This window comes from Pleurodeles waltl, chromosome 12, assembly GCF_031143425.1.
Source record: "Pleurodeles waltl isolate 20211129_DDA chromosome 12, aPleWal1.hap1.20221129, whole genome shotgun sequence".
NCBI classification, from domain to species: Eukaryota; Metazoa; Chordata; class Amphibia; order Caudata; family Salamandridae; genus Pleurodeles; species Pleurodeles waltl.
In genome coordinates, this window is record NC_090451.1 from 31,668,584 (window position 1) to 31,688,732 (window position 20,149).

The 20,149-nt window shown below is 44.6% G+C and overlaps 1 protein-coding gene across 2 annotated transcripts; it reads left to right on the forward strand.

The window, feature by feature from the left end:
• Positions 1–545: 545 nt before the first annotated feature.
• On the forward strand, positions 546–10,518 carry LOC138267790 (activated RNA polymerase II transcriptional coactivator p15-like). Of its 2 annotated transcripts, none has more exons than XM_069216995.1 (5): positions 546–822; positions 2,261–2,346; positions 5,965–6,051; positions 9,107–9,215; positions 10,016–10,518. In XM_069216995.1, the coding sequence occupies exons 2-5, from the start codon at positions 2,275–2,277 to the stop codon at positions 10,093–10,095; spliced, it is 348 nt and encodes a 115-aa protein (XP_069073096.1). In that variant the 5' UTR covers positions 546–822; positions 2,261–2,274; the 3' UTR covers positions 10,096–10,518. The 2 variants fall into 2 exon arrangements, with proteins under 2 accessions (XP_069073096.1, XP_069073097.1); XM_069216996.1 differs by having other exon boundaries at positions 546–804.
• The last annotated feature ends 9,631 nt before the right edge of the window (positions 10,519–20,149 follow it).

A 20,149-nucleotide genomic window follows, 5' to 3' on the forward strand; every position in this document is an offset into this window, starting at 1 on the left:
AAAATAAGAAGTAAATACCGGGGGAGGTTTCCACCTGCCTAGTATGCTGCTGCCAGCGTCCTGGTGTGAAAGCCAGTAAAAACATTAGCAAAGTCTGTAAAAACTAGCCTTTTTCCAACTTTGAAAATACAAAATTATAGCGACAAATACTAAGTTAAATCAATTTAAAGATGTTTAGAGCGACCCGAGCTATTAATAAATCATTGTAGATGCAAACCGACTTGTTAAAAAAACCACAACGTAGAGGAACATGGCCCCGCCAGAAAGTAGCAGCATGCATTAACGGCACATGCTTTTCTTGCAAAGGGGGGGGGGTGAGAAGGCTCATGAAAGCGCTGCAAAGCGTTACCTTTTTGGCGCTACGCTCTCCCGCGCGGCCCCTAGCGCAGAATAAAAGGTTCTAACACGAAGAGGGCACGCGCCCGGTCAGGTGTGACACAGAGCCGTCCCGCGCGGCCCTTCGCTACGCTGATTGGTTATTACTCAAACGCACGTGTTAGGTATATGCGTGATTGTGGTGCCGCGCTTTCGGATTGGCTGCGCCTGCAGCGTGGTGCCTGTGCGCGGGGCGTACGGCTATCCTGTGATTGGTCGGTTTCTTGGCGGGTGTACTGCCGTCCCCTGATTGGCTGGCTCCGGACGTGAGCTGCGCGGCTGAAGCCCCGCGGAGGCGTGGGATCGGTTCCTCCGGCTAAAGCGAGCCCGGGAGAGGAGGGAAGGCCCGCCGGTCCTCCAGCGAGTCCGCTTGGTCGTCTTGTGAGGAGCGGGGTGTCCGGAAGTCCCGAGGGGCTCTCGAGAGCCCGGGTACGGGGGGAGCGCGCGGTAGGCGCTGGAGCGAGGCCTCTTGAGGGAGGGCGTGGGTGGGGTCCTTGAGGAGCGGCGGCGAGGGTCCCGGGGTCAGCCGCAGTGCATGCTGGAACTGGTAGTCCTAGTGGGCGCGGGCCCCCAGAGGTCCCCGGTGGCCCCCAGAGGCCCGCAGTGCATGCTGGGACTGGTAGTCCTAGTGGGCGCGGGCCCCCAGAGGTCCCCGGGGGCCGGCGGGCCGCGCTCCCGCGGTGGGCCGAGTGCGGCAGGGGTGGGTGTCCCTGAGGTAAGGTGGCCGGAGTATAATAACGGAAAGCAGCGACGGCACTGACGCAAAAATAGGACTAAATGTTACAGTCCTTGAAATGGAAAAATAGAAGTACGGGTGCTCTGTACCGAGTACCTGCTTGCGTCAGAGAAGTACCGGTACTCCAATGGAGAGTATTATGTCTTTCATGAAAAGTGCGAGTACTCTCCCTCTCAAAATGGAAGTACTGGTACTCTGTGCCGGACAGCACCGGCCCATTTAAAGCACTGTGTGAGTGTGTGTGTATATATATATATAGTGATAATGCATATATTCAAAGTTGTGCGTCCCCTCTTCAGTGGAGAGCCTTGACTCGCGGGCTCCGCAGCCCGGGAGCACCTCTGTTTCCGGGTGTTGGGAGGGGGCCGGTGGAAATGCGAACCTCACAGCTCTCTGATTAATGTGCATTTTCACACGACCCTCTCTAAGAACCCGTCCATGTGAACCCAGCGTCCTTGGCTTAGATTCCTTCAGAGGACTGTCCAAGGGCCACAGAAAGCAAGGGGACACCGGGCAGTGTCTCCATGGACACTGGGATGGTGGTCAGTGGTTCTGGGGAGTGTTTGGGGTGGCGGCTGAATCCTGGAGGGTGCTTGGGAGGGGGGGTAAGGATAAGGTAGGAGGAAACACTGACGGATCTCCGGAACATGTGAGAGGGACTTGAGGAAGGAAAACACTGGGGGGTGGGGGGGCAGGAATAATCCAGTTAAACTTTAAGGAGCAGAGAGGAGATACTTTGTCATTTTCTATGTTCTATTAGAGATGCAGATTGTTCCATGTACTTCTGACATACCAAAGGCTCTCCCATAGTGGGATCGGGCCGTGGCCTGTGTCCCCTTCTCCTCCCAGAACAAATTGTACGCACAAAGGATCTACCAGCCTCCCCTTTTGCCTAGAACTTTAATCACAAGGTGCCAGATACTTTTTCATCTCTCCTGCTCTGTCCTCCTTTCAGTCACGCTGGCGAATAGTTGTCCAGGGACAATTTTGGGGGCGTGGTAGAGCATTACTCAACTGATGGGAAATTGTGCAATTTGATTAGTTTGCTTTCTTTGTACCACAGTTAGAGTTCCAGCTTTCTGTTTTCCTGCACATCAAAGGTGTATTATACTATTAATCAAATGTGCTCATTTCAATCTTGTTTTTCAGCATTCGTTTTCACCATGTCAAAGAGTAAAGGGAAAATCTTGAGCTCTGAAAGCTCTGATGAGTCTTCTGAGGAGAAAGACGTCCAGGTATGGTCTGCGATTTGCATGCTTCCTGCGATTTCCAGAACAATCAACAACTCATTATGATTGTGTGTGTGTGCTTTTTTTTTGTTTGTTTTTTTTTCTTCTCAACTCTTTAGGCTCTTGATACATTTTACTGATTGTGAGACTTGTAGGTTGATGCTAAAAAGGCTTTTCAAATTGAAAGCTTAAGGAATCCAGTTTTGTGACATTCCATCAAGTCATGTGACTTCGTTCTTTCTCCCATTAGGTACTCAACCCAGTAATATCTAATTCTGTGCTCATGGTCTTACACAGTATTTTATTCTGTTTGTTCTGTGTACACGTTACCTCACAGTAAGTATCTCGGGGACTTGAATTAGAGAAGGAATTTGGTCCGAATTTGTCATTCGTGTCCATAGGCTGTAGACCTGTTTAATGCTACTCTCGAAAGAGAATTTGGACACTACTGCTTTAGACTCCTAGGCTTAACTCTGTCCCAGAAGGCTAAACCCAGAACACTAAGGCAATTTCTCTATTTTGTTGGAGTAAGTGCTGACTTTATTCATCTTGAATTTACTTTTATAATGGAATTTTACAACGTATTATTCCATGCAGAATATTATTTCGTTGATCTTTAACTTTCATAGCTTTCTCTTTTCAGAGGGGTGTGTGTGTATATATGTATGTGTGTGTGTGTATATATATATATATATAAAAATATTTTTTTTTTATTTTTTTTTACTTTGTTACTGCACATCAGGCAATATTTTCCTATTAACTTTTGATTTGTTTGTCTTATTTCTCATGGTGAGTAAAGGGGGTAAATGTGACCATTGAGGTTTATTGTATATCGTTCTCTACTTTGGTGCAGGGCTTAACATAGTAAGACCTATAGAGTTACCCAATGTCTGCTACCTATACTATAGAGGGACCATTGGTGTCTTTGCTGCAATCATCGCATTTCAGGCTGACGTAACCACGTTAACGTTCTCCTTCTGCAGAAGAGACTATGAAAATACAGAAGATGCTTTTCAGACTTGATCCTTTCCATACTAAAATGTCCTTGCTAGTAACATATATAATTTTGTCATATGTTTTTGTTTAAAAGGATCTTTCATTTTGAAAAATCTTCGGTTGATATTTCAAGATAGAGGTAACTGACATCATAATCCTTCTTCATATGAGGTAGGAATTGTTAGATATTGCTTTTTTTGTGTGGGTTTATTCCACCCCTGGGCATTGCATCATGTAAACTGTTCTATAAAGTTGAGCTGTCTGGAACTTGACATGTGGAATAAACTAACCCCGGAGAAAGGTGAGATGCTCTGAACAGCTTTTACCATATGTGTTACTACTCAGCACATTTGTCAAAGGCCTGACAAAAGGATACAGAATGAAGATCTACTCGCACTCCTATTATGGGTAGACCATCCTCTGTGTGGTGTTGTCCTAGTAATTCTCATCCATTTTGACCCTGGACTATTACGAGCGGGTGAAATGGGATGCAGCAATATCTTAATTTAAAATAATGCTGGAAGCTATTTAGTTATATATTTTTATTTTTGCAGCAGGTTTGTAATTGTACCTGCTCTTAAATTGTAAAGTTTGGGGAAAACGAGTAAGGAGGAACGATTCTCTATGTATTTAATTTCCACCCCCAATCTTGTTTCTGGTGCGATCTTTGGCAGTCTACGCTCAATATGGCAACTGCTAAATCTCTTGGATATTAGCCTCCCCCACAATGTTGGGGATCCCTCAACCCTGCCTTTGCTGGATGAAGCTTGAGCCTGTCTTTAAAAGCATAGTATCTGATCGACTGGAAGTTGGAAGGACGCATAAAGCTTCTAGATATTACATTAGTCAGCCTTTTAGCGTTAGTGTTGTTGCTGAGAGCCAAGTATGCCACAAAATTAGGGTTACAGGTCGTGTTTTTCTAGAGGAGTTTCCTTTTAAGTCGCCCGATTTCCTGCATCGCTCATCTCTGTTCAGCACTCCACTGGGAGTCTGGATTTCCGGTTTCCGCCAAAGTTGTAAGGAAATCTCCCCAAATACTTTCGGTTTCTTGACATTTTTCAAGTGATCTGTAGTGCTCGTAGATTCCACCTAGAGTGCTGCCAGCGCTAAGGTCTAATCGAGGGGTTTCCTGATGATGAATTAACCTCCTGTCAGACGCCTGCGACTAAATTATTATTATTATTTTTTTTTTTTGTGATTGGAGAAGAGAAATTTCAGTTTGAGTTGGAAGATTTCCCCTCACCACCACACACACGATTTCCCCCTTTTTCTTCACAAAGGTGAGTGGTTTGTCACAATAGATCTCGAGGCTGCAGGTTTTTCATAACAATAAGGTGGTCTTCCTCGCATGAGCCTCGAGGGTTTCTTCAGTATATGGTGGGTGTTCCGTTTCTGAAAATTAACTGGAAAATACAGCTAAACACAGTAGTAAACCTGGCATTGTAGACTAGAACAGCTAAACTTCCAGTAACCTGTACTTTCAACCCCCCCCCCCCCCCCCCCCCACACACACACACACACACACACACACAAATGGAAACACACACACACAAAAATGGAAAGTAGCAGTGTTGGAGGGCATCTTGAGGGAGAAGCAGGAAATGAACTTTCTTAAGGCTATTAGTTGCACTGTATTAGTGTGCGGTGTTCCCCCACCCAACCCCTCCCCTTGAAAGCTTTTCCAGTTTTGTTAATGGCGGTGTTTGGCATCAAGGAACATATGGGCATTGTGTTTGGGTCCTGCACCTTTTTAATTGTGAATCCCAGACTCCTTACTTAAGATGCAAAATTGTACCTCGAACCATTGCCACCAAGCATCTGGGGATGAGAGGTCCAGATAGGCGTCACACACAAGTTGCTGGATTCGATGCCAGGGTGGATTTTGAGTAAAGGATGCTGTGGCATATCTTGTCAAAGAACATTCAGAGGTTTTAATCATATTGAATACACATCTGCCCAGTTTGAAGTAATGTCATTATAAGGTTCCTGAGTGACCAGAATTTACTGTATAAACCTGTTGGAGTCGAAGCCCGTCCATAAAGAATTGTATACTTTCCTGCCCTTGATGGAGAGGGAAACTTTGCCTCTGTAGCAAAATGTCTGCACTTGGTGTTCTGAAAAGAGTTCAGGTGGATTTTGAATACTGGAGTGGTGAGTATCTTTCATTTCTTAATCCTACTTCTATTAAACCAGAAACATGTCTGACTTCAGTAATTTTAGATGCCTGCTCACCTTGCCAACAAAATTAGCGCTCCTGAATGACATTGCACTGAATTCTGAGGTAATTAAGTCCTTGGAACGTTACAGCGGCAGTGTCCAAAACCCTTGTCCATGTCCTGCCTTCCCCTTAAAAATAGACATGTAATGGCTTGCAGTATTTGGTGTCAAAAATAAATTGGTTCTGATTTAAAAAAAAAAAAAAAAAAAAAAAAAAAATACCGTTTTCAATATTGTGCTTTCAATTTAAATGTCTACTAGGATCTGGAATAGCGCTGTCAATTCTTTTATAAATTCAAGTACAATTGCCATTATTGAGATCTAAGAATTTTCTTGGGTAACGTCCATGTAGGTACAAGTAAGCAGTAACCTTAGTATGAGTTCCTACTGTTAGTTTTTTTCCCCCCACAGAAGAGAAAGCGTGAAGAGCCAAAAGCTAAAAAGGAAGCAAAGCCTGTTACGGCAGACAGCGGAGATTCAAATGAAAAAATGTTTCAGGTAACAGTTGACTCTTTATAAAACTGTATTGTGAATTACTCCAAAATCACGCCATGTTTTTAGAAGCACCAATTTACCTAAATCCTGTCCAGATTTACAGCTCATGTGGAGCCTGCATGACTTCTGCAAATGTGCACATGTGAGATACTTGGTTAAAGTTTATTACATGTCATTCGCGCATCAGATATCTGCACACCGGTGCAATCACATTGAGGGCTGGCGCTTGTCCAGCATTCCTACACTTTGAACTACATTGATGGAAAAAACCACTAAACGTCCCTTTAGCACCTATTTGTAAAATATTGCATTGTTGTGCATGCGTGTTGTGGGCACCATAATTGTATGTTCAGCTGCTTAAGGAGTAGTTGATAAGTTTTGGCCTTGGGACACAGATTTTTCTCTAAGGATGTAGTTAGTCAAGCGATATACCAGAGGGAGCTTTCAGAGAACTTCAAGTTTTGGAACAGACCTACACGCCTTTGGGTTAGTGTGTTTTTTTTTTTTTTTAATTTAATATATTGGTTCTACCACTCGCCGATTGAATTAGAATCCTCTGAGGCATGGCTGCAGCATGCTTGTTACTTCAGCCTATAACGTTTCAAAGTAGGAGCAAACAAACCTATTGGCGTTTTTAATTCAGATAAAGTTGTTTGACTTCAAAGAAGGTGACCATTGCATCACTTTTGCAAGGGGGGGGAGGTCTCACCCTTGATGGGGCCATGATGTGCTGCTTGGGTTGTCTGAAAAGCAGTTATCTCTTTTGTGTGTCATTAGTAGATTGAGTTTATAGTGTGGCTTGTGTGTGAGATGTTTGAGTTTCCCGGTGCGCTGCAGCTGTGTAGCTGTGCACTAGTGACTCCTCCTAAGCATGGAGTCTTCCAGACAGGTGTAAGATTGGTCGTTGCCCTTCCAGAAAACATGAGGATATCTGGTCATCTTTCATGTAGTTTGGGTTTCTTCACATGGCATCTGTGGAAAAGATTTGGTAAGATGCTTGATGATGAACTAAGTTTGTTACACTGCTGTTTGCTCGAGCACTACCAGACTACGCAAATATGGTAACTCTTAGTTCGGTGGGGTGTAACTCAACTTTGATTTTGAGGTAATATTTTAAGCTGTCCTTGTTGGAGGCCATAAGAATGTCAGTCTCGTATCTGTTTCCCAATAAGCATAAACAATCTTCCCCCTCGGACCCACTCCCATAGTTGCTTAATTACAGCTCCCATTGAGCAGGCAAGTCTACAGTCTGCACCCTTCTATCTGGTGTCCATTTTGCGCCCTCTGAGGAAGAGGAGGGTGTGAATAGGCCTAAGTGGGGACCTGACTGGAAACACAATATATCCGTGGAAGGGGTCGGTGGAGTGACTGAAGTCAGAAAGAGTGATAAGTGGGCTGGCAGCTCTTCCTAGAGAAACATGCAGATCGAACAAGAGTAACCTGTGCATTGAGACCTTTAACATCTAAGTTCCACACTGTAAAAACTGCCACTGCGCACTAGCAGCAAGTTACCTCCTTCCGCTTTGTTACGCAAGTGCATATACAGAATGGCTGTGCAGTTCAAAGAATAGAGGGGGGAAATGCTCCGAGTGGGAGAACCAAAATAAATCCAGATATAAAAAGTTAATCCTCCAATTTCGGCCCGTTGCCTCGGAAGGTGGAGGATCTCCGAGACGAGCCAAATCAGACGACCGCAGGGAGCGGAAAGTGTGCTGGCAAGAACGTGGAGTACCATGAACGGATGGCGGAAGGAAACAAGTGCACGACTTGATGCAGTCTCTCTCCCAGTGACTGACAATGGTGCATGCCCCAGTCATTGGGTGGAAGACTGCATAACTAACTGCAGGCAGCCTCCGTCATTGCAAATGTTAGTTCTTATTACACATGCTTACTGCTGGGCGGTGAATCCCGCGAGTACAGTCTCATTTGTAGGTTGCACTTTTCAACGGTCTTGATTGTCTCATTGACTTTGACAAAGTCGTGCATGAGTGATTTTTGGCCCCAAAAGCCCGTCAAGCACACTGGACTCAGATTTGAGATTTTTGGGTTGGTCATACCTAATGCTTGAAAACCCTCGAGGAGGGGGCAGGAATCGAACCCCTGCAGGACCGGTAGCTGGAGTTCAAAAGACCTTGCTTGTAGGGATCCGCACTGACAGAAGTGGTTTTAGTTGAGTGAAGATCAAAAAGGTGAGGGTGGCGGGCGGATAAAATCTTGTGTCCAGCACAGCAGGGCTGCAGCAGCGAGAGGTGGAGCTCATGGGAGGGGAAGGAGCGTTCTCACTGCTACGGCTGGAAGCAGAGTACAGGTGCGGCACTTGTTTGGTGAGCTCAAGGTCCAGCGGCGGCTTGTGTAATGCAGGTGCAGAAGTCCTGGGCTCCTAATTTCTCGCAACAAGTTCTCAACCTTTGGGTTGGTGGGCAGGGGGCAGCTTACAGTTGTAACACCCCGAACACCCTCCACCCCCTTTGTTTAAACAAAAAAAAAAAAATCACGGACCCACCCACCCACAAAGAAGGGGAGCGGGCAACACTGGCTTCGATAGTGTCAACTCTCGGAGGATGTCCTGCACCCCGAGTACGCTCTGTATTGTACGGCGGCAGCACCAGTTGCTCCTTTTAAAGGAGCAATGTCTCTTTTGAGCCTTGATGGCTCCATTCAGGTGTTAATCCCCTTTCCTCTTTTGTTCTTGTTTACAAAGGATGTGGTAAGCATTAAACCGGCACAGATGTATTTTTCTAAATGCCGTTTTGTTACTTTTTTAAATACAAATAAAAACAAGTTGTCTGCATTTGGGAACATGTCAAAAACTGTTTCTCCATTTAAAAATAAATCGGCAGAGGTGCTCCTATAATCACCCCGTTGGGTGGAGCGTTCAGTGTTTGGCTTCAATAGATCGTCCCATGATGGCGAATTAAGATTTTTCTGGAGCAGAAATAGACTTGTATGGCTGTTTGGAGGATGCTGCGCTTTAAAGTACCTTTTAATGATGAGTGACAGTAATTTGTACTCCTCGGCATGCACTGGTGATTGTTTTTTTTTCCCCCCCACCCTTCAGATTGGGAAGCTGCGGTATGTCCGTGTATCTTCTTTCAAAAAGAAAACCCTGATAGATATCCGGGAGTTCTACGTGGATAAGAATTGTGATACCAAACCTGGGAGGAAAGGTACTTTGGGTGTTCATCTTCAAAGATAGTTATTGAATGCTTCATATTGCGCTTCTGGAGTGCTGACCATCTATATATACCTTGGATTAAATGTGCGCTTTTAGCGCGCAGGGCTGTAATTGTTCACATTTTGCTTCTCCCGTGTGGACATATCCTAATGCCTTCAGTGTGTAGGAGCAACTTGTCAGAAGTAAAAGCTTGTGGTACGTTTTTCTTTTATAACTTCCCACTACAAGACCTCCTCAAGTGTTTAACAGTATTACAGTTATTCTGGTGGATAGTCAGTCTTTTTGCGTATTTAGTGCTCAAGACCTTTTCCTAGCCTTTTAGCACAGTTTAACTGCAATTATGTCTTCATGGATGCAGTTGGTGCAAAGTGTGGGTCAGGTTTCATGCACCATCTTTACCAGAAAGGTGGTTGAAGAATTTGAGAAATATTTGTTAAATGTCTGAGGATGGTTGTTGCTTAACACAACTGCAGGGCATTGCATCACAACTATCCTCTGCGTCTAGGAAAGGCTTCTATGTTCCCTTTAGTAAATGTCGGTGTTCTGTTCAGTCTACTACCCATGAATGCAAAGCTCACCAGTAAGGAATGCTGAATCGACCCCCACCCCATATCTTTCACCGGTTGGTACTTTAATAGCAACTGAAATTTACATTGAGGGTAAGGTTCCTTATGAAAGCCAAAGATAGTCTTGAATCTGGTCTGTGCCGTGATGAGAATTGGCTTAATCATTGTGTGCGACCCTGCCTGCTGCAAGGATCAGCCTAACACCTGTCTGTTGGTTTTGTTTTAGGTATTTCTTTATTTCCTGAGCAGTGGCAGAGCCTGAAGGACCAGATTCCAAATATAGACGCTGCCATAAGAAAGTTTTGAACAGTTGTTCACATGTATTTATTTTGTGACCTTTCTGACTTATTATGGTTTGGAGTGGGACCTTGATCGGTGTTATGTGGAATATATGGGCGCTGCATTTTGAAGAGAAACATAAAGCTCAGCCTGTAGTAATCCTGGTACAGTCATTTGAGCAGTTAATTTAGCCAGAGTTCATTACTTGTCTACCTCCGGTTTTCTTCACGACTGCGTCGTACACCTCACTGATTATGTTTCTTTGCTAATAAAAACAAATGTCGCTGTGAGTGTGTGTCAAGTAAATATCACAACCAGTTGAATAAAAACCTGGAATGAGTAGTTTTTTTTTTTTTTTTTTCCTTTATGTAGATACTTTGTTTTAATCTGTATAATTGCACACCATGTTTTGTCGTACACACTGGATTGCAGTATTAAAAATTCAATCAAGCTGGAAGTGTTGAGGTTATTCTGTGTTCATTCAATAGGTATCCTATAGGTTGGTGAGGAATGTGTGACAAGTTTAATTGAAATATTTAAAACCTTCCCGCATCATTACTGTTTTAGGTCTCTCCTCAGAGACGGCACAAGCTGTCTGCTTGTGAAATATCTTTGGTGGCCTTTGCAAAACTTTGGTGGTTTAGTTTGTCCATTGGTTGCTTTCTCACAGTTTGCTTGCTGCTTATTGGGTGGCTTGTCTTCCTCTTCTTAATGGTCCTCCCCTGGATCATAGCTCCTTTCTCATAGTTGTATCCTTCTGTGGCTCACTTTAAGAGCACTACTTGTTTCTTTTTAATTAAGCACTCCATGAGGGTACGTGGCTTTCCAGCCGCCCCCCCCCCCCCCCCCCCCCAATACTTCTTTACCCACCAAATTGCCACCCTTGTGCTCCCTTTTTTGCTTTCTTCCTCAGGCAAGTCTCTCCCTGTGTTGCTCTCTCCCTCATGTACTGCTTTTCCCCTTCTCGCAGCTTTTTCATTTTTTGTGCCAAATCCACCTACCCATTACGCCTGCCCCTCCTGAGGAGGCGGGGCTTTTTTGTTTTGTTTTATTTCTTTTCATTCTTGGAGTGGGTATTGGGAAAACTGGTGCTGGGCTTTGTCTTACGAAACAACAACTTTGTGTAACTCAGTTAAATTTTTAGTATTTTGCTGTCTGTCTAGGATCAGCAAATGGCACCTGCACCATTTCTTAGGCGCATGCTTGCCTCATCACCCCTTTTTTCATATTTTATTTTGACTGTGCAAACATGGATAAAACGATTTTTATCGGAAAAAATAAGCAAAGCCAGTAGATCGCAAAACTGAGACCTATTTTTTTTTTTTTTGGTCACTGTCAATGTTTGGAAGGATTTTAAATAATTTTGCATACCCTGGGGACCTTCAGCCCTACATCCAGAATGGTAGTGGCACATGGTTTTGAGCACTTCATTGCTCTAAGTTACTGGAATACAGAGTGCAAGTAGCTTCTCATTTCAAAGAGCTATCCTTTTCTCCTGCTATTATATGGAGTGTGGTTGTCTCACTAGCTCCTCATTCATAAGTGGTGTGAATTTATTTACATTGCAGGCAGATCCTGCAGGTGTCTAAAAGAACATAGCTATTACATTGTTTGAGATGGACTCAATGCAAAATGTCTCTTTCCGCCCGATTCCTCCCCTTAAGCTGTTTTACTGTATACACATGACTCACTACAAAATGCCTAGAAGTCAACTCTTTTATTTTTATTTTAAAGAAAATCTTGTTTTAAAATAAAGGAAAATGCTTCAAGCCAGCAGAGTTGAGTAGAACAGTTTTGGAACAGTCTCAGTCGGAGCCTGCAAATTTTGGAGTTCTGGAGCAGGAGGCCTTTCTACCATGGAGCAAAGGGACCACGAAGCAGTTCAATATAATAAAAGGAAACTCCCCACATTTTTTCAATACGGGGTGGATGGAGGTTGCTTTAAGGAGTCCGAGGGAAAGGCATGAAGAACAGTTAAGGTTACAGCTAAGTACATTTTCCTTCTGTGATAGGAGTAGCAGTGATGTCCATAAACAGTACACTAGGGAAGCAAACTAAATAAAAGCTTGCCCCATCAGGCTAAACTAAGAGCCTAAACTGACGATCTTGCCTTAACATGGGCAGTTGAATTACAGAGAGGCCTCGCCCTCTACAGTATCTGCACAAGTGCTTCAGAAATGTTTGAACTAAACAGGTGGACGTCCTACACGTTTGGGCAATGGGAACACGTCTCACGAGAGCAGCAGTGGCAGCACCTATGCTGGAACTGGCATGACGCCTCCACTTTATAGGTCTGATGGCTTTTTGATATCCTGTGATAATGGGGGGGGTGACCCATGTAATATGGTTTGTTTTGTGAATAGTAGAGCCCACAATTAACAGTGATTTTCTTTGTAATTTGTTTTTTTCTCGCTATTGTCTCTGAGGCCTTTTTATATCCATTCTGCTGGGAAAGAAGGATCCGCAAAAAAAGATTGTAAAGGAAGTGGCTATATATATATGTGGAAGAGTTTAATATACTTTTTTTTTTGGGTGGGGGTGGAACAAAAGATGGGTGGGGTGTTCGGCAATCTTACTGTGTTGGAAAAGACTGTAAGGCTGTTCTGTGCAAATAGCTTGTTGCTCACTCACTCGTCTGGTAGATGTAGTAGGTACTTTCCATAAGTGCTGATTGGTGCATGAACGTAGACGTGGAGTACTCATTTTGATAGGACACTGAGTTCCCAAGGAGGGGAAGCCAGTCTACTCTAGAGAGAGCGGTCATTTCCTTAGGTCTTCCAGGAATTCATTGCTAACTGAAATGGTGAAAAATGATGCCTTAGAAGGTCTCTTGCTAGAGTTGAGAATAGAAGCCAAATTCACTTTAATATAGGAGAATTGAGAACCATATTTTGCCAATTGAAGAAGATATGGTTGCGTATGGTCTCTTCTCTGCGTGTCTTCAGATCTAGCTGTAGACAACGTATACTGGAACTCTTCCACTTCGAAATGAGAAATACGTGAAACGTTGCGTCCTTTCATGTAAATTGAAAACGTTGCCCAAGACCTGCCTTAGTCCTATTTTACTAGAATGTATTGTTTTTTTTACTATTCTCTGCAGGATTTCTGCACACACACATGCACCCTATCGTTTTAGAGAAAGTTCACATGACTGGACAACGATTACAGGTAAACCTTTCTTCTTCGAAGACCCTGTGAGATGATGAAACCTTGCTCTTCCTGGTGGGACCTCCTACCAAAGGTGATGGGATGGTACCCTTCACCTTAGGAGTGTACCTCAGACCAATAATGCCTGTATTATGTGAGTCAGATGCTGCAGTCGAAATTAACACATTCGTTTTTAATTTAAGCTAACTGACGAGAAGTGGGTTGCGATTCTGTCACCACTGGTGATTGTCGCCGCTGGTTGGGAGTAACAGTCACTGTAGAGCTAAATTTGTGCTCCTTCATCGTGTCCAACCTCTTTAGGTTGGTGGAAAGCCCATGCTGGAATAAAATTTGATCCAAGAACTTTTGATAGCTCAATAGTATTAGGTTGTAAGCATGGCTGCATGCTTTTTTCCTTATTTGTTTGTCCATACCCCCACCAATACTCCCCACTAGTCCTCTCATCCTTTTCGGATCCTTTATGCGTTGCTGGAGGTTCTTGGAACATCCTGAAGTTGCTGAGATCTTATTCGAAATTCTTGCAGCGTTCTTGTGTACTTCTCAAAATACTGTTGGCACTGCTGTTTGATCGGGTTGTCAGCAAATCTTTTCTCATACAGTCCAACACCACTTGTGTTCATTGAGGTTTCTAGAAGCAGTTCTGCTTTATAAATTTGTCATGCTGTATAGTCTGGAATTGAGTAGCAGATGACCAACAGCGTCTTTCAGTCCAGCAGTTCCAAAACTGATAATGCAGACTAAACTGGTATGAGGAGAAGTGACTTTGGCCACTAACCACTGTCCTCAAATCATACGATCCTTCAGGCTTTGGGTATGTCATTCATTGTCGTCTCCATCTGGAGATCTTACCTGTTGAATTACATGTCTGTTCCTTAGAAATGCCTAAGCATTAAGCATGTTAGAAGTTTTCATATAGTTCAGCTGTGTCTAACTGTTGTAACACCTCTCATGTACATAAGAGGTGTGCCACCAACCGAGCAGTGCAATGACTTCAACTAGGCAAGCCTCTGTTCAGTTTGTTTAATGAGCCAGGATGTTGGCAGCCATCAACAAATGGAGTTTGTAAGCTGTTATTTTAGGGTGACGGGCCTAGAAGTTTCCCAAACGTGAATTGTGTTGTCCTTTATTACTTTAGCGTGTCCATATATTTGACAACGGCACCCATACGGTATTAGGTCCAGTACTTCAAGCAAGTAGTTCTACACTAGAGGGCTCAGTCCTTGCATTGTGATACCGTAAGATATGAATTTAGGTGAAAGAAACTTAGTGTGGGAGGCTGATGTGTGCTGTGCTTGGTGTGGGTTCAAAGTACAGACAGCATGTCAGTGTGAAAGAAAAATTACTAACACCATAGACTCAGCAGTGAGCCACGTGAACTACTGTGCACCGTCTGCATTCTCATAACTGTCCATAAAGGGTTCCTTGTGCACTTTGGTAAAGTGCTAAATGGATAACATTCTGCATTGCTTCTGGTGGTGATGTTTTGTGAGGTGCAGCTCCTATACGCAGTCAGCACAAAACTTTCTTGGCACGATTATATGTACATAGATAAGTTAGTTGTGTACCCTCCTTTTTCCACTGGTTTGTCGTGTGCCGTTTGTACTTTATGTAAGAACAAGGGGTCTCTGAAGTATAAGGGCTTTGCGTTAGGCCACCTCGAAGGTTTCTGAACCTGTTCATTGAAGGGTGAGGTCCTTTCCACAGGGAAGATGGACACTTCAGGTACCTTTTGTGTAATCAATTCCCATGGCCACTGGAATTATGTGGCAGGGTTGACGAAATTATGGTACAAGAAGGGGCAAATTATTCAGGACAAGGTGGCTCAATCAGTGACTGTATTTTATCTCAGCACATTGTCTGTGCAAAGCTGCAAGTCCATTAGTACCACTCTTAACACCTGAATATATCAATTGAAAGGGCAGCATTTGCCAAAAAGTTTTCAGAACATTTTCAATACTTTTTGTGTACAACTTTGGATCCGTTTGAGCTAGATATATTTTTTTTGTGTGAAATCTACAAATTCTGCAGCAGACTGAGTCATGCCAAATCCATAATCCTTTATAAATTCTGCAGATTTGCTTAATTCTACACTCTACTTTTGCTGCCTCTCAGTGGTGTTGTATAGTCCCACCGCTGCATATCACTGGCCACCACAAGATGAGGTGGGTTTATGATGTAAGGGCTGACCTGACCTGTTGTTGACAGATTGGCGCGCATCTGTGTTGTATTCCTTGTCTGTGACACCAGTAGATGCTCTTCTGTGATCAGTGTTGTATCCTCCTCCTGGTAACACTAGGCGGCACTCGTCTGTATGTACCTTTTGCTGCAGTCCCCTGGGGCTGACACCGCATGGTGCCACCTTACTCCTTAATACAGTGCTCTAGTTCCCTGGGCCTGACATTGCATGGTGCCAAAGTGCTCCTCTTGTACAGTGCTGGAGTTCACGTGGCTGACACTGGGTGGTGCCACTTTCCTCCGGTACACTGTGGCAGTTCCCTGTGGCTGACACTGCGTGGCGCCACGTCGTTCCTCTGCACAGTGCTACAGTTCCTGTAGCTGGCAGTGTGTGGCGCTCTTTTTCACAGCCCTATCGCTACAGTTCCTTGTCACGAGGCGATGTCCTTATATTTTAATTTGTCTTTGCTGCTAAATTTGAGTGTGTGTTGTGGATTTTGAAACAAGTTTGGGGTATTGTGTGGCACAGACTGAACTTTAGTCAAAAACAGTTGTACTTTAGTTCTTGAGACAACAGTTACTGCGGAGACGGCACGTGCAAACTGGTGGGAGCTAGATGAAAGTGTGAAGAAGTGGTGCTAACCAAATAGTCAAGTAACACAAAACAATTATCCTTAAATAGGAATTCCCAAATCTATCGATCTGGATGCTGTTGACACCAATGGAAACGTGGCAAATATGTGCTTAATATATCTAGAAGAAATACACCCAATTGAAAATAAAGTATTTTAGTGTTAAAAATAAAAAATAAAACACTTGAGTGCCTTTGAAAGTAATGGTTTTGTTGTAGACAAATGTGTTAGTGCTAGGTAAGAGATGCACTGCTATGTAACTCTAGTGCTGGGTCAGTTTGCTTTTAATTACCCATTACAGTATAGTCATCTGTAACCTGCTAGCCCTGCAGTTCACCGTGGCTGACACTAGGGTGTCACTGCTGCCCCAGTGATCCGCACGTGGGTAGCGTTAAAGGTCCCAGTCTCTATTTGGTGTTTTGTATAGTGCTGATGCCTTCAGTTGTCAGTAGCTGACACTAGGGGTGCCTATATGTACACTGCTAGCTCTGCATTATCTACCATCTGACAACAGGTGGCATGTCTCAGCACGGTCATGGATGCAGTTCCCTGTCTTTGGCAGCAGGTGGCACGTCTCAGGACAGTCCCTCGGCTGCAATCCCCAGTACCAAGTGACATGTCTCACGACAGTCCACCAGCTGCAATTCCCTGTCTCTGACAGCAGGTGGTGCACCTCAGCACAGTCCCATGGCTGCAGTCCCCAGTCTCGGGCACTAAGTGGAGAGCCTCAGCACAGTCCCATGGTTGCAGTTCCCAGTCTTGAGAGCAGGTGGCATATCTCAGGACAGTCCCTCGGCTTCAATCCCCAGTACCAGGTGGCATGTCTCAGGATAGTCCCATAGCTGTAGTTCCCTGTCTCTGACAGGAGGTGGTGCACCTCAGCACAGTCCCATGGCTGCAGTCCCCAGTCTCTGGCGCCAAGTGGAGAGCCTCAACACAATCCCATGGCTGCAGTCCCCAGTACTAGGTAGCATGTCTCTGCAGTTACCTTGGCTCCCACTCTTGGGCAGCAGGTGGTGGGCTTCATGGCTGTAGTTACCAGTTTCGTGCAGCAGGTGGGGTTGTCTCGCTTCTCTTTGTGGTCCAGAAACTGCACTGATGCTTTTTCAACGAGTGAGCCAATGTACTAGCCGGTCCTGTCAGTTTTTTGGGACGCGTTCACACAGAGTATAATTTGTTTTATCTTTTGAAAACCAATATCCGTAATAATGATTTATGAAAATCTAGGATCCTTATGAGCACGCCCTTTGGGGTTCTTCACTCCTGCAAATCTTGGTTGCCTTGCATGTTTGGTTTGTCCTGAGGAAGACCCAAGTGGATGATATGAGGAACACATGTTGATCAAAGGGTTGAAACGTTGATGCTTTAACCCCTACAGTGCGGGCGTCAGCCACTGGCCGACTCCACACTACCTCCTTGGTGCGGGTCGCGACCTGTGGTCAACGCCAGGGAGGGGGTTAAAAAATACCCCACAAGACACGGAATATCTTTCGTGTCTTCCCACCCGCACCTTTGTGACGCGCTGACATCACTGTTTGTTTTCTCCACCAGAGAACGGCCTTCCTGACACTCAAAAAGGCCTCGTGTGAAAGGGGAGACTCTCCCCTTTCAAACAAGGCCTTCCTGAATTGGTTTTCCTGGCCCTCGATCTCAGCACAGCTGCGATCGAGGGCCAGGAAACCCCCCACTAGACTCACGGGGGCAAACCTTGGCAAACTGGTATATATATATATATATATATATATATATATGTGTGTGTGTGTATTTTTTTTTATTTTTTTTTTTAAAGGTAGGTTTACCCCTGGGTGTGGGGGGTGCGATTGCATAAACATTTGTAACTTGTGCGCAAGGAGCAGAGCCTCCGAAACGCATCAGGACTTTAAATAAACACGCTGGTGAGATAAGAGTCACAGTACGTTGCTTTGTAACAGCGAGGTTGCTCGTGTGTTTTTGGCAACGCGTTGTCGGGATATATATTTATTTATTCGCTACCAGTTCTCTTGCAGTTGCAGCTTGCGTCTTCAAAGCAATGCACATACTTCAGCTGGCGCAGTTCAACTAGAAAAGGATCTGACTTTTGTCTAGTGGCAGTTTTGATGCCATAAAGTAGCGCAGAAGGTTTATATGCCTACTGAAAGGATCAAAACTATTATATGTGAATGGCTGAGTGGACTAGAAAAGCCAGCCATTACCTGCGCTATAATACAAATGAAATGTATGTGCGAGGGGGGCTGTGGAGAGATAAAATGCACTTTTGCTGGGTGATAGTGAGGGAATCGCAGGAGGAGGAGGTAATGGGAGTGGGAGAACCAATAATGATTGTTGGACTGGGCGCTAGAGGTGCTAAAGACTGACGAATGGTATGTGACAAGGTAATGTAATAGTGTGTCTTTTTTTTTTTTTTTTTATTATCTTGAGAGAACATGCTTATTGAGGGAAGAAGCAAAGGTAAGGTGACCTCTACTGTTGCGCACAGACACACACCCACCAGCACTTTGTGACTGTCTACATAGGCTAGTGTTTTAGAGCGACAGTTTAGCCAGTAGCAGAGATCGCATCTCGTTGGATGACTGTTGCTCAAGCCCTAACTCTGGTTATAGAGGACAGCTCTGACGTAGGATCAGAGACTGGATCAGCAGATATTGAGACAGCATTTGAGGAATAGGGCAATGGCGCAGACTCTGGAAGTGATTTTTTTCAGTCGGAGGAGTCCCATTTGATAACTCCTCTTCCAGTGATTATGAGGGAGGTGATGAGGATAGTCTTGCTGTCCCTTCGCAAGCACAGTCTATGCAGCAGGACAATAGGGGGTTAGAACAACCCAGAGAGCAGGTGCATGTGATGGCAAGCACAGAGAGAGTGCTCTCTTAGGAGCTCCCCAGTTTAGTTCAGCCCCATATGCTACCGTCCAAATCGTATTGTGGAGACATCAAAATTATCTATCACAATACGAACTGGTTTTGTAAGGCAGGCACCTGCGTTTTTGGTCTTGGGGCCATATAGGGAAACATACCAAACCGAGACATTTCCGGAAACTAGACATCCGAGGGAGCCCACAGAGGTGTGACTTGTGTGGATTATACCAAGTTTACTTACCCAGAATACCCTGCAAAGCTGAAATGTTAAAGAAAAACTCTATTTTGTTTCTTGCACTTCTGTCACACAAACTACAGGAATATGCTGGGACCCACAAAACTCCTACCACCCAGTGTTTCCCCACCTGTCCTGATAAAAACACTACCCCACTTGACTGCCTGTACCTCTAGTGCCTGCATCAGGAATGGATCAGCCCAGGGTGAACAGTCGCCCTCATGTAAGGACCAACATTGACCATTGTGTGATCTATTCCTGCTGCGGGCACTAGCCTACCCACACAAGTGAGATACCATTTTTATCCGGAGACTTGGGGGAATGCTAGGTGGAAGGAAATTCGTGGCTCCTCTCAGATTCCAGAACTTTCTGACACCGAAATGTAAGGAAAAGGTGTTTTTTTGGGCCAAATTTTGAAGTTTGCAAAGGATTCTGGGTAACAGAACCTTGTGAGAGCCCCACAAGTCACCCCATCTTGTAATCCCCTAGGTGTCTTGTTTTAAAGAAATGCACAGGTTTGGTGGGTTTCCTTAGGTCCCGGCTGACCTAGAGGCCAAAATCCACAGCTAGGCACTTTGTAAAAAACAGCTCTGTTTTCTTAGGGAAAATGTGATGTGTCCATGTTGTGTTTTGAGGCATTTCCTGTCGTGGGCACTAGGCCTACCCACACAAGTGAGGTACCATTTTTATCGGGAGACTTGGAGGAACGCTGGGTAAAAGGACATTTGTGGCTCCTCTCAGATTCCAGAACTTTCTGTCACCGAAATGTGAGGAAAAGGGTTTTTTTTTGCCAAAATCTGAGGGTTGCAAAGGATTCTGGGTAACACCTGGTGAGAGCCTCACAAGTCACCCCTTCTTGGACTCCCCTAGGTTTCTAGATTTAAAAAATGCACAGGTTTGGTAGGTTCCCCTAGGTGCTGGCTGGCTGAGCTAGAGTCCAAAATCCACAGCTAGGCACTTTCCCCAAAAAAACACGTCGGTTTTCAATGTAAAATTGTGATGTGTCCATGTTGCGT

Coding starts and splice junctions, on each gene's coding strand:
- LOC138267790 (XM_069216995.1), top strand. CDS start 2,275: ATGTCAAAGAGTAAAGGGAAAATCTTGAGCTCTGAAAGCTCTGATGAG. Junction 2,347..5,964: donor CTGAGGAGAAAGACGTCCAG/GTATGGTCTGCG, acceptor TTCCCCCCACAG/AAGAGAAAGCGTGAAGAGCC. Junction 9,216..10,015: donor TACCAAACCTGGGAGGAAAG/GTACTTTGGGTG, acceptor GTTTTGTTTTAG/GTATTTCTTTATTTCCTGAG.